Source organism: Hippichthys cyanospilos, chromosome 19 (assembly GCF_059441005.1).
Source record: "Hippichthys cyanospilos isolate Australia breed blue-spotted pipefish chromosome 19, RoL_Hcya_1.0, whole genome shotgun sequence".
Taxonomy (NCBI): Eukaryota; Metazoa; Chordata; class Actinopteri; order Syngnathiformes; family Syngnathidae; genus Hippichthys; species Hippichthys cyanospilos.
This window is the reverse complement of record NC_142387.1, coordinates 505,001-519,371: the sequence shown is the minus strand read 5'-3', so window position 1 is coordinate 519,371 and position 14,371 is coordinate 505,001. Positions and strand designations below refer to the sequence as shown.

Below are 14,371 nucleotides of genomic sequence, written 5' to 3'. Positions count from 1 at the left end.
ACGTCACTGTTGCAGCTACTCGTGGTAGTAACAGTGGTCCAAGATCACGTGTACTTCCCACTTAAATCGTTTCACTATGTTGTGGTATAGGTGATCTTTCAACAAAAACAAACACGCGAGGAACTAGTTTGACGCAGGAAGTTGGTCTAGGTTCCTTTAGCAAATGTTGCCTTTTATTTCTGGTTAGAAATATCAATTCCATTATACCTTGTATTTAAAAGGAATTGCCAATGTGTGAAATGAAATTTATATTCATATATTTCACTGTGGAATAACATGTGCCCTTTAAAGGGATAGTGTGTAAGATTTAGCCCGTTTTTAATTACGGACGGCAGAAGGCGCTGCATTTACCATTGTGATTTGTTTTGCCCTGTTGTGTAGTCCACAGTAACAGATAGTAATATATAAAATATGCAGTAGTTAAATGCAGTAGTTATTAAAGCAAAATAAGTCTGCTCCGAGAAGTGAACAGAGGAAGAATTACATTGTATAGTGTTACTATGCATATGACAATAAAAGGTTTGAATCTTGACAATGTGTTTAAAAATGATAATACCTCTTCCTAGCTGAATAAATGGCACCCCCCCCGCCACTATTTGTGTAAATAGTTGTGTTTCTAATGCAACAATCCTCCTTCAGTTTGAATAATTAGACGTACATTTGAGTGTACTGCCTTTATTGCCCTAATTTGTGATTGGGCTCAAGTCCAATGATTCCACCGCGGGCAGGATCCTCTGGCTTCACTGAGTTTTGTCCGGCAATGCGATGGCAGCTTCCTGCTCTCTATGTAGTTCCTCCTTCCATTTGGCCTTCCTCTCCATGTTCTGACCCGTTAGGGACTCGTTTCTGTTGGCTGCCTTGAAGTAGATGAAAAGAAGACTTAACAGCACAATACCATGTAAGCACCAACATCCAACACATATGTAACTACGGATGCACATAATGCAGTACGCAATTTTTGATGCGTTAATCTCCCTTTGTTGCATGATGAGAAATATTTTTCTCTGCATTTGTTTTGCACTGCAGCGAAAACAAGCCTGCAGCAAAAGTCGAGTTTGATTTAAGCTTAGTGCACCTGCACGCATTTTGCAGCACTTTATTCTAGGGATGTCCCGATACCAATTTTTTGCCTACCGAGTACGAGTACTGGCATTTAAGTACTTGCCGATACTGAGTACCGATACGAGTACTTAATAATACCATAACATTGGCTTTAAAATTGCAATTTTTTAAAATTTTGTATATATTTTTTTAATAATGTTTCCTGAAGAAACATGGCACTGCTTCGACAAATTACGTTCACAACTTCAACATACTTCCAAATGCCAATACAGTGATCCCCCCTACTTTGCGGTTAATGGGGGCTGTCAACCCCCCGCGAAGTCTGAAACCCGTGAAGTAGGGTATCAGTTCCTAGATTTCTATGTACGCCCCATTATAGCCGCAGTAATCATAAACAATCCTTTTTTTTGTATTTTTTGCCTATTTTATTTCCTTTCTCCTATTATTTAACATTACATTATCCTTATCAACATTATTGTATATTCATTAAATAACTAATATTACTTAGTTTGTTGAGAATTTGTTCTCAGGACTGGTTATCTGCACCAAGACTCCGGTGAAAGAGTATGCAAGTCATCATGTTGAACTTCACATTTATTTTGGCTCATGTATGGTGTATCATGTAGTATCTGTTGAATAATAAATCAACAACCATCTTAAAGTCAGTCAACTAACATATAAACACTTAATCTATGAATTTACTGTATTTTTAGCCGACGTTAGCGGGTTAGCAACAACTAACAACAACTACTAACTATAAAGTGCAACCTCTACACAAACGAACACATAAACAGAATAAACACTCATCGCTTACTAAACATAGGCAGTAGCGTGCGTTATCAACATAAATGATAATAAACTATAAATATGAGCTTACGTTGTCATTCACTACGTCACCGTAACGAGCCGAATGACGCGCAGAGAACATAAAACAGGAAACGGAAATGCAACGCGACCCGACAAATTAAAAGCATGCATTTCAAATTAAGATGAACACGTCACGAACTCTAACGCTTGAAGAATTCTTAACATAGTTATTAACTAATATTACTTCGTTATTTGATTAATACAGTACTGTATAATGTACTTTTTTGCTTTTTTCAAATTGTTTCCATTTTTGCACATTTTTTAAATGATTTTTTATTTTGAAATATTTTTTATTTTTCTTGGAAAAAAACACGAAGTACTGAGACCGCGATATCTGAGACCGCGAAGTAGGAGGGATCACTGTACTTCTACTCCCACTCCACTATCCCTGAGGCAAATATTGTGCACATAAAGTATAACATAAACATACATCTCAAAATCCTATACTTTTGTCGTGTTTGGCGCAGCGACAGCCAATCGGCTTCGGGAACGTTCAACGGGACACACGGGACAGGAATGAATCATGGCGGCTGCTTTGCGGTCACCCGGAGCTACCCAACACGGCCAGCTGAGCTTTCAATACAAAAACGGAGCCAAGCAAAAGCACTGACCTGACTTGTAGAATGGCGGAAGAGAGAACTCGGCACAACTGCTATATGTGCAGCGTTTGCTTCCTTTTTTAACAGCTAGGCTGTTGAACCATAGTTACTGTGCTAAGCTTACAAGCATTTAGCGACTCGCACTCACAAAACGACTCGCGTCGAGCGTAAACGACGCGCGTCGTCGCACTCCATCTGACGCGGCATTAGACAAACACACACACCGTGCCCACCTGTTTGGCTGCGAACTGCAATAAGCTATAGTTCGTCCGCCATGTTTTCTGCTCGTAAAGAAATTCCGAAAGGTACGGATTGTGGAAAATTTGAACAACGCGGATCCTGCATGGAGGGTCGTGGTTACCGAAAAAACGTCATTTTGACGCATGGAGCCGTGCAGGCGCATCAAGCTTAAACCAAGCTTAACACTTGAAGACAGGATAAAAGCAATAAAGATGAAGGATGGATGAAGGAAAGTGAACGACTTTATGCAAGAAATTGATGTAAGAATGAAAATGAATTCTTATTGTAGATTTGGCAATTTCTTTCTTTTTTCTTTTTAACAATGTGGCCTAGTTGGATGGTTTTGTTTTTAACTTCAAGCTAAGATTGTATATTGATTATACAGATTGTATATTTATGTTTATGTCGGGGACATAGATTTGCTATAGTTTCTGGCTGCAAACATGATTCCGTTGTAGAGTTAAACTGTAGTTTACTAAACCTGCTTGGACTGGCTGTCGGGGCTGTGTTTCATTGTCGTGAGGGTGTGAGAGATTGTTTACGTTGTCACGCTACAGTGATGGAGAATTCACCTTTGCATCTACCTTACATGGACATTTTTTTTTAATGCCCGTAATTTCTGTTTTACAATTTTTGTCCCTATCTTTTTCCAGGTCGTTTACAGACTCATGGAACCAGTTGAATAGATAGCCCTATAAACCTCTTTGTATTGGATTGTCCAAACATCCCACAATCGCCAACATTGTTTGATAACCCCAGAAGACTGATACAGGGTTAATAAATCAATAAATGTAGCTAGTGCAAGAGGTTACACCTACGCTTTATTCCTACTGATCATAAAGATAATTCAAACGTGCAACAGCAGACACAAACTATTCAATTCAGAGTCCTTTTGAAGTGAAAGTGCTATCAATTTAACAAAAATTTCAAAATAAAACAGGTAAGCTGACAAGCATATGGCAAGAAGCAAGTCTGCAACTAGTCCCAGTCACTAACTTACAGTTTCAGCCTTTAAAGAAACCTACCAAATGAAACCAGAAGCCAAGAAGCCACTTTTAGTTAGTTAGTTAGTTTTAGAGGACAAATGCTTAAAACGTTATACAAAAGTCAAAATGTAGACATAGGAAGTTTCATCTTATGCTCATTCATATTTTTCTTGGGCTATTTTCAACCCTTCCTGCAAAAAGCACTGTCCTTTTTAGAGGTAAGAAGAACAAAATATGAAAAACAAAAAACAAACTAAAACAAGCAGTCAGCACTCTTATGCCATTCAAAATCCTTTGTCCACAGAAAGCTAGTCAAACACCGGTCAAGTCAACGGGTTTGCACAACAAACAGACAACGAGCAAGCCTAACACAATACAATTGGGACTTCACTACCTACTATTGAACAGAACAAATAAATGGATTCAATGCATGATAGCTGTCACAGAATAACAAGACCCAAACAATCAAAGCTCATGGAAAATGGATCAAAATTCAACTTTTCACTACCTCTGAGATGTTCTGACGTTGGAAGGTTCTATTTCTTTACCCCACCCCACAAACACAAACAAAAGCACTCACCCGTTTGCCCAGAAGAACCATCAACAAGCAGGCGCAGATTGTTGCCGCCATCATCCCATAGCAGGCTTTTACTCGCACTTTGTTTCTGGCACCATCGAGCATTTCATACCTGTGTCACAAAATTCAACGGGTCATTTAAGACAGCCCTAAAATAAATTGAGAAATACATTCCTTGCAATCCCAGGATCTAATGGGATGAACCTGAGTCAAGAATTACTGAACCTGAGTCAAGAATTACATCAGCACCACTGACTGGGTTGTGATCAAGGTCATTTTAATTAATGAAAACCAAATGAAAATCTGATCCCCCGGTCTACAGTATTTACAGTATTTCATTAAGAAATACTGTAAATACTGTAGGCCGGGGGATCAGATGCAGCCTGCCACATCATTTTATGTGGCCTGCGAAATGGTGATTTGACTTCAAGTTTTCGGCTAAAATACAAACCTTGCACATTGTCTTTAACTTTGACAACTTTTCGGGGGGGAAAAAAAAACATTTTTTTTTTTTATTCCCAATCTCTCTTTTGAACAGTTGTTGGTAGCCTCTGATTTCAAAATTCTGTAAGTGTGTGATGAACGTACTTAAAATGAGTCATAGCGACCCTCTAACAAACTATAACTACAATGTGGCCCATGATAAAAATGAGTTTGACACCCCTGTTTTACATTGTATTTTCTTATATAAATGGAACTGCCTGGCCAAGCCAATCCAGATATGTGGTTAAAATGGTATCTGTCTTCACCAATGAGGGGTGCGGCACTTTGAGGAATAGCGTAGCACAATACACACTTAAAAACAACAACAACAAAAAAACTATAAAACACACATGATAAGCAGACTCATTTCAAAATGTGATTGAGCAGCAAAGATTATTCTTAGATTATAAATGCCTTACAAATAGCGTAAAATGATTTGGGGGTTTACTGCCTTTCAAGGTTTGGGTGCCATACCCACTTTTGGGTTTCATGAATTGCACACTAAATTTGGGACCATATTTGGAGACGCAAATTATTTCTTATTAATAATAATAATAATAATAATAATAATCATGATCATGATTATTCTGGTCAATATTGTGTTCACAATAATGAATTACTATTATTCATCATATTTGGTCAAACATGGCTATTTACACTTTTTTAAACAAGGAGTATAACTGTACAAACACACTTGTGTGGGCTGAGAAAAGCACAGGCTTTTGTCATCTAAAGGTGGAGTTGAAACCTGACATCTAGGGAGTACGCCCATGAAACCAGATTCAGCGTTGTGATCGCGTCCCACTTTTGACGCGTGAAAAAAGACTCGTGTAATCTCGCCGGCACACGTTTTGCAGGACAGTGAACACTCGTTTATCGCGGTAGATACAGAAAATCAGTGAAGTAGTGCCCCTACTTTCCACATAAAATAAAAGAAACTTTTTTTTTTTTACACGTGAAAAGTCTTCATGCTATACATATTAAGACAAATATTACTGCAGTACACATTTACTTAAATCTTCGATAATTAAACCTTATACACAGTACAGAAATGAACTTGGAAAGAGAGAGAAAAAGAGAGACTGCTAGGCTGCGCTAGAGCACCTCATCCACAAAGCAGCTCAGATCAAAGAGCATCAGACTCATTTGGCTCAACAACGTGGCTTTTATTATTTATTATTTAACAACGCGGCCACTGCGAGGTCCCAATTGTTCATCTCCAGATTATTAGGACCCGAGCTACCGCTGCGATGACCCTCTTGTTTTTCTCTAGATTATTATTATTATTATGGCCCGAGCAGCGAGGTCCCTATTGTTCTTCTCCAGATTATCATTACATATATATACTGTACATATGCCTACAATAATTCGTAGATCTGGGTCAAACAGGTTGGATCTGGCTCCAGTTTTAGGATTATCTGGGTTCAGTCACAGAAACTTTTACCGATTTGGGGAAACATCTGACTTTGAGGTGGCGTACAGAACACCCCCTTGATCACAATATCGTAAAATTTAGTAAGCTTCATCCTCCATGTCTCGAAGCTATTCTGACAAATTTTCAGTTCATTTACTCTTTACGGGCTTAGCACAATACATATAATACACAATGACATTTTTGTCTGTAACTAGGTGGCGCTATACAAATATGTGAAATTTAGAGAAGGTGGTATTATGTTGGTTGAGTAACTGCAGCTTTTATTGTTTCAGTTGTGTGATTTTTGCGTTGCTGTATAGGCCACGCCCATTATCAAAATATCGTACTATTTGCGCCTATTGCGTGTCTAATGGCTTTTCAGATAATATTTAAGCAATATCAATTCATAAGGCTGAGCAGAGTATGTAAAAAAGTTAAGGAATTGCTATTATTTTTTGCTCTCACAAGGCGGCGCTCTCACTACGATAAAAAATAGGCTTGTAGGTGTGTTTCAGACTGGACTCCCATCCCATATATAAAGTTTTGAAAATATCAGATCACGTAGGTCCAATTACAATAACTTTTGACGTCCTCTATTGAAAAGTCATAAACGTTAAGAACCTTCATACATAAAAAAAGTTAAGGAATTGCTTTATATTTTGCTGCCAGTAGGTGGCGCTCGCACTACCTTTGAAAATAAGCTTTAGTTGTATTTCACATTGAACAACCATTCCATGTACGAAGTCTTGGAAATATCACATTGTCTAGGTCCAATTACAGCAATTTCTTCTGTTTTGGTGAAACATAGGACTTTGAGGTAGCATACAGGAAACTCCCTTTATTGAAAATTCATAAAAGTTTAGAACCTTCATGTTCCAATGTCTCAAAGCTTTTCTGACTGTTTTTGAGTTCATTTAGTCAATTAGGCATTGCACAGTACATAAAAGTGTAAAAAAATGAAATTTTTGTCCGCCACTAGGTGGCGCTGTTAATGATTTGGAAGTTTATCACATAGCTGTATTAGGACATGGCTTCTTAAGTCCCTGCAAAATTTCAGATTGTTTGAAGCTGTTAAAGCTGAGTTATTAAGGTTTTTGTCACTTTTGGCGAAGGAAATATTCAAAACTAGAGCTGCAAGCAGCCACAAAAGGGCCCTCGCAGGCCTGTGCACGTTGGGGTATGAGCAGTTCGGGGGATGAACAAGGACTATGAACGATGAAAAATTAGTTTTAGATTACTTCAGTGCAGCACTCTTATCATATTTGTAAAATTAAGAGAAGGTGGGATAATGTGGGTTGAGTTACTGCAGCTTTTATTGTTACAGTTGTGTAACTCTGCGCTGCCGTATAGGCCACGCCCATTATCGAAACATCTTACTATTCAGTGGAGGGCATTAGGCATGGCCAATGGATTTTCAGACATTATTTAAGGGATATCACTTCAAGGGGCTCAGCAGAGTACATAAAAACATTAAGGAATTGCTATATTTTCTGCTGCCACTAAGTGGCGCTCGTACTATGATTAAAAATAGGCTTGTAGGTGTGTTTCACATTAGATTCCCATCCCATATACGGTTTGCAAATATCAGATCATCTAGGTCTAATTACAGCATCTTTTGCCGTTTTGGCGAGACATCGGACTTTGAGTTGGCATACAGGCCACGCCCTTTATTGAAAAGTCATAAAAGTTGAGAACCTTCATTTTCCACTGTGTCATAGATTTTCTGACCATTTTTGAGTTCATTTGGTCAAACAGGCTTTGCACAGTACATGAAAGTGTGAAAAATGAGATTTTTGTCCGCCACTAGGTGGCGCTGTAAATGATTTGGAAGTTTATCACATAGCTATATTAGGGCATGACTTTGAAAGTAGTATATAATAATCTGGGGAGGAACAGTAGGGACCTCGCAGCGGTCGCTGCTCGGGCCCTAATAATCTGGGGAGGAACAATAAGGACCTCGCAGCGGTCGCTGCTCGGGCCCTAATAATCTGGGGAGGAACAATAGGGACCTCGCAGTGGTCACTGCTCGGGCCCTAATAATAATAATAATCCGGAGAAAAACAAGAGGGCTCTCGCAGCGGTAGCTGCTCGGGCCCTAATAATAATAATAATCTGGAGAAAAACAAGAGGGCTCTCGCAGCGGTAGCTGCTCAGGCCCTAATAATAATAATAATAATAATAATAATAATAATCCGGAGAAAAACAAGAGGGCTCTCGCAGCGGTAGCTGCTCGGGCCCTAATAATAATAATAATAATAATCCGGAGAAAAACAAGAAGGCTCTCGCAGCGGTAGCTGCTCGGGCCCTAATAATAATAATAATAATCCGGAGAAAAACAAGAGGGCTCTCGCAGCGGTAGCTGCTCGGGCCCTAATAATCCGGAGAAAAACAAGAGGGCTCTCGCAGCGGTAACTGCTCGGGCCCTAATAATAATAATAATAATCCGGAGAAAAACAAGAGGGCTCTCGCAGCGGTAGCTGCTCGGGCCCTATTAATCCGGAGAAAAACAAGAGGGCTCAACGCTCACGTCAATCACAGAAATACCGATATGCTATTGGCCGAACGCCTTCATCTAGCTTGATGGCACAGCTGGTTGGTGTGTTGTGAAGACTTTGCAAACTTTATCTGTTAGACATGGCTTCTAAAATTGCAAGTGGCTTTAAAGGAAGAAGTAAGAGGATGATGACAATAGAAACGAAGCAGGAGATAATAAAAAAATACGAAGGAGGCGCACGCAAAGTTAACCATGCTAGTGAGTATGGTCGTAACCGCTCGGCAATCTGAAGGGCAATACTTTCCTTGCCAGGGGACGGACCTCGGTCAACAACAAAATGGAGAGGCTTCTTCTATTCTGGATAAAAGAGAAAGAAATCGCCGGTGATATGTTATCGTTTAAGAAAAAAAATCAATTCTGCGGGTTCGTCTCTGCTCCCCTCCGCCTCCACCCACCACCAGCTCAAGTCACGTCGCTCCCAAAGGTAAATGTCATTTTTCCTTTGCATATTTGTTATTTAATTTAACTGTACAGTAGATTGTTACTAATTTTTAATGTGTATAAAGTCATAGTGTTTTTACCTAAGGTTTTTGCACGCGTTGCACGCATTCACTAATTAACATAGGTTTGGATTGCCCGTCATACGAGCAATTCGAGTTACGAGCATAGCCACTGAACGGATTAAGTTCGTAACACGGGGGACCACTGTATATATAAAGAGGTTTAATTTAAAATAAAAAAGTCTCCCAGTCATTCCATGGTCAACAAGAAAGACCTGCGGGAGGACCTGTGTTAGGATCTTGTGTGCACTCACAGCAAGGGAAAGGGTTATTGGTTTGGTATCCCTGTGGCAACTGTTCAGAGGATCATCAAAAAACTACATGAGATTCAACACTGTTACAAACCTCGGTGTACGTGGCAAGAATTGTAAGGTGTTGCTCAAACTTGTCAGGAAATTATGCTGAGGTTAACATCAACCCTCAGACCGCAACTAATGCCGTAGTAGAAATATTTGACCAGGAAGGGACATCTGTCTCAAGGTCTAGCATTTAGCGGCCTAGGAAGACAACCATGCTCAAGAAAAAACATGGCAAGGGTTGCCTGGCTATTGCCAGAGGTCACCTCCAGCATTAGTCAAGATTAGGGTCAACCATCCTCTGGCCTGGCAAAGTTAGTTTTTTGGGCCTGTGAATGCTTAGTAAGTTTGGAGAGAAAAAAGGAGAGGCATATGATCCAAAGAAAACCATTCCTACTAAGAGGCATGGTATTGATAATATAGTTTTATGGGAACGCTTCTCCTCCAATGGCACAGGGGAACCTTGTCAAGGTTGAGGAAATCATAACGGAAGGAATCCTTCACGAAACCCTGAAGGAGTTTGCTGAGAAACTCCATCTTAGTAACAACTGGATGGTCCAGAGGGACAATTATCCGAAACAAACTATCGAGGTAGGGAATAAATGGAGGACAATGAGGTGAATGTATAAAAATGGTCAAGTCAGAGTCCTGACCTGCATCCGATCAAAAACTGAAGTGAAACTTGAAGATGAGAAAGGTGGCTTGGAAACCCATCAACTTGACCTATCTTGAGGCCTTTGCCTGTGAACAATGGGCCAATATTCTAAGGGAGGAATGCAGATTGCAAGTTGACACAGAGTTGTACTCTATGTTGACACATAGAGGAATGGTCTGCAGGTAGTTTAAAAAAAAACAAAAAAAAAGGGCCGGTGTCCTGCATGTTTTCCAGTTTTGTCTCCCTAACACACCTGATTTAAACCATTAGCTCATCAACAAGTTCTGCTGGAGCTTGAAAATAATCCTAATCATATGAATCAGGTGTGTTTGAGAGAGAAAACAGGAAAACACATTGGACACCGGCCCCACCCCTGCACTAGGGTATGAAAAATTTTGAACATAGCTTTTTTTTTGTTTTCTATCTTGATTTTGTGTTTCTTCAATTATGTGTTTTGATTCTTTTGTTTGTCACACATAACTCATGAAGAAACTTGCATAAAGGAAAACAAAATCACAAAAATTAAAAAACAAAAAAACATTTCTAGGGTATGAATAATTTTGAGGACAATGGCATTCTTTCTACAATAGAATTCAAATACTCTTCAGAAAGTTCTTCCCAAGTCTGTTGCAGAAATTCACATAGTTGTGTGGCACTTATTTGTGGTTGCTTGGCTTTAACTTTTCTGTCCAGTTCATCCCAAATCATCTCGATGAGGTTTAAGTCTGGAGACTGTGCAGGCCACTCCATGTTTTCAAGCTTACAAACGTGTTCTTTTTTCTTTAGGTACTTTTGGCATCGCTTGGACTTGCGTTTTGGGTCATTATCTTGCTGTAGGATGAACCTGTGACCAACTAGGCACATACCAGAGGGTATTGCATGGCGCTGTAGAATGCTGTGGTAGCCGTTTTGGTTCAGGGTGCTGCTCACTCTGTACAAGTCACCGACGCTGGATCCAGCAAAACATCCGGAGATCAGCACACTTCCTCCTCCATGTTTGACAATTGATGTCACACACTGTGGAACGATTCTCTCACCTACTTGAGGGCGTACAAAATCGTGCGTGATACCCCAAATATTTGAAATTTTGATCAGTCCATAATACCTTCGTCCAATCTTCAGTAGTCCAATGTCGGTGTTTCATAGCCCAGGAAAGCCTTTTTGTGTTATTCTGATGTCTTAGCAATGGCTTTCTTGCTGCAACTCGTCCTGTCAAACCTGCAGCTCAAAGTTCTCTCTTCACAGTTGAAACTGAAACTTGCTTACTACGACCACTAATAAGTTGGGCTTGAAGCTGTTGTCCTGTGAGCCGCCTATCACACAAGGTGTTAACTCTCAGAAACTTGTCCTCTGATTCTCTGTGGCTTTGGGTCTGCCAGACAGCTTCCTGTCAGTTTCCCACAGTTTCTGAGTGACCATGGACACCTTGATTTCTTTGCAATTTCTCTGTAGGAAAGACCTACATTTTTAAGTGTTATGATGGTCTGTCTCTTGTCCATTGCCAATAGGCCTTTTTAAAAAAATATTGAGAAATGCTGTCAAACATAGAACAACAGGGGAATGTGTACAATCACAGACATTTCTGTACACTTTGTTTTCTCCCGCATTAACACAACCCTACAGTCACTCACCCATCACACCAGAGGGCACCCACTCAGACCAGCAGACATCCGATATTCACATATCCAACAGATACAAAATCCATTTAGGTGATAAAGAGAACACATAGAAAGAATAAAAAATATACATATGCTATACCCAGTATTGTTGAGCTACAGTGGCTTGCCCGAAGAAGAAATGCATAAAACCTTACATATACTAAATGAGATGGGTAATATGCAAAAATTATTGTTATGTTATGTTAGGCAAAACTTTGAGTCCAGCCAAATAAGTCAGCACCGGGTCCCAGGTGGAAAAGAATTTGTCTTTAGAGCCTCTAAGTAAATAATTTATCTTTTCCAACTGCATAAATTGCAAGAGGTCACTCAGCCACAAAGATACTTTAGGTGGGTTTTTGGACTTCCAGTGTAGGAGTATTCTACGCGCAATCAACGTTGTAAAAGCGATTATATTTTTATGTCCCTTTGTTACTGTGTATTGTCTCTTATCCACAACACCAAATATGGCTGCAGCTGCTGCACTGGGTTGCAAATCAATACTGAGTGCCTTTGAGAGCGTTTCAAAGATAACGCAGCAGTAGGGAGCTAAACCAGGGCATGACCAAAACATATGCGTTAAATTGGCTGGGGCATTGTCACACCTGTCACAGCTTGCAGATACGTTGATACGATAAATTTTAGACAGTCTTGCCTTGGAAAAGCGAGCGCGGTACACAACCTTGAACTGTATTATACTTAGCTTTGCACAGGGGCGCTATTCCACATGTCATCGTCAATATCCTCCCCCAGCTCAGCCACCCAGTCCTCTCTGATCTTTAAAAGGGATTTCTTTATAAGAGAAGTTATACAGTCAGTAATCGTTGAAATGAGTTTTTTGGTGTTAGAAGAAATATCTAAAATTTCATCTAAATTTGAAAGTGAGGGTAAACCCGGAAAGTTAGGGTCGTTGTGTTGGAGAAAGTGGCGGATTTGGAAATACCGAAATAAGCTAGATCAAGGGAGGTCAAATTTCTGTACTAATTCATCAAAACTAATGAATATACCGTTTAGGAACATGTCTTTAAATTTAAAAATACTTTGTCTTTGCCAAATAGAAAATTCAGAGTCTGAGCTGGAGGGAAAAGAGTGGTTATTACATATAAAACTGATGTGGAGAAATTTGTTGAACCTGAAGCTTTGTCTAAATTGGAGCCATATTTTGATTGTATTTATGACAATGGGATTGTTAGTCAAATTAAAAATAGATAGGGGAAGACTGGATGTGACCAGGGCATTAAGGGATACTGGATGCGGTTTCAAAACGATCTGTATCAGGAGCATGTAGCCAATGGAGGATTTTTTGAATATTCGCAGCCCAATAACAGTGAAGGAGGTTTGGAAGAGCGAAGCCACCCTGTGATTTGGGCCTCTGTAACAGATCTAATCGTAATCTAGGTCTCCCGCCACTCCATATGAATGAAATAAAGGCTCCATCAATGCATTTAAAAAAAAATATTTAGGGAGGTAGAGTGGAATACATTGATACAGATATAGGAATTCAGGTAGGAATACAGTCGACGGGTCTTCTTACAAATCCGCAGAAGCAAGATTTGCCAAGTTTTAAACATGGAACTGGAGAACTCGCTAAGGGAACTGGGACTGCTACGCCGGCCTGCTACCTCCCCCGGAAAGGAGGCGCCGGAAGTGGTGCGCCAGGACGAGGAAGCGGGGCAAGCGCAGAGGTATCCGAGCTAGGCTAAAGGCGAACCCAACTCGCCCGGCCATACCATCTATTCTTTTGGCGAACATTCGTTCACTGGACAACAAAATGGACGATATTCGACTTCTGAGATCAGCAAACTTAAAAGTGAGTGACTGTTGTGTGTTAATTTTCACTGAAACATGGCTAAATAGTAACATTCCGGACTCCGCTATACCACTAGAGAACCTAACATGCTACAGATCCGACAGGGCTCTTGCAGAGGGCGGGAAGTCGCACGGTGGCGGCGTGTGTGTTTACATCCTTGAAACACTGCTCACCTCTGGCGGAATTCATGATCGTGAAGTGTCGCCCCTTTTACTTGCCAAGGGAGATAAGTTCAATCCTGCTGGTCGCTACCTATATCCTCCCAACTAACAACAGCAACAGAAGTGCGGTGCTGAACGAACTGTACCAGGCTATCAGTGAACAACAGACAGCACAACCAGACGGCTTCATCATCCTCGCTGGGGATTTCAACCATGCTGATCTCAAATCTGTTCTCCCCATGTTTTATCAACAAATCCCCTTTGCAACAAGAGGACATAACATTTTGGACTGAGTTTACACTCAGCACAAAGGAGCGTACAACGGCACCCCCTTCCCCACATTGGTGCCTCTGATCACCTCACTATTATGCTAATGCCTGCATACAGACCAAGAGTGAAAGTCATCAAACCTGCACTGAAAGAAGTAAGGGTGTGGCCACAGGAGGCGACTTCAGCCCTACAGGACTGCTTTGAGTCAACAGACTGGGACATTTTTAAAGAAGCAGCCACCT

The 14,371-nt window shown here is 40.4% G+C and overlaps 1 protein-coding gene across 3 annotated transcripts in view; it reads right to left on the bottom strand.

Moving 5' to 3' along the window:
* Positions 1–659: 659 nt before the first annotated feature.
* fam162a (family with sequence similarity 162 member A) overlaps positions 660–14,371 on the bottom strand; it is a 33,757-nt gene continuing 20,045 nt past the window's right edge. For 2 of the 3 annotated variants that reach the window (XM_088402342.1, XM_088402341.1), the window contains exons 4-5: positions 4,335–4,443; positions 660–857 (exon numbers count right to left, since the gene is read on the bottom strand). In XM_088402342.1, coding sequence (XP_088258468.1) covers positions 741–857; positions 4,335–4,443 — 226 coding nt within the window. In that variant the 3' untranslated portion in view covers positions 660–740. The remainder of the gene's footprint in view (positions 858–4,334; positions 4,444–14,371) is intronic. The other variant, XM_088402343.1, reaches the window with a different exon arrangement.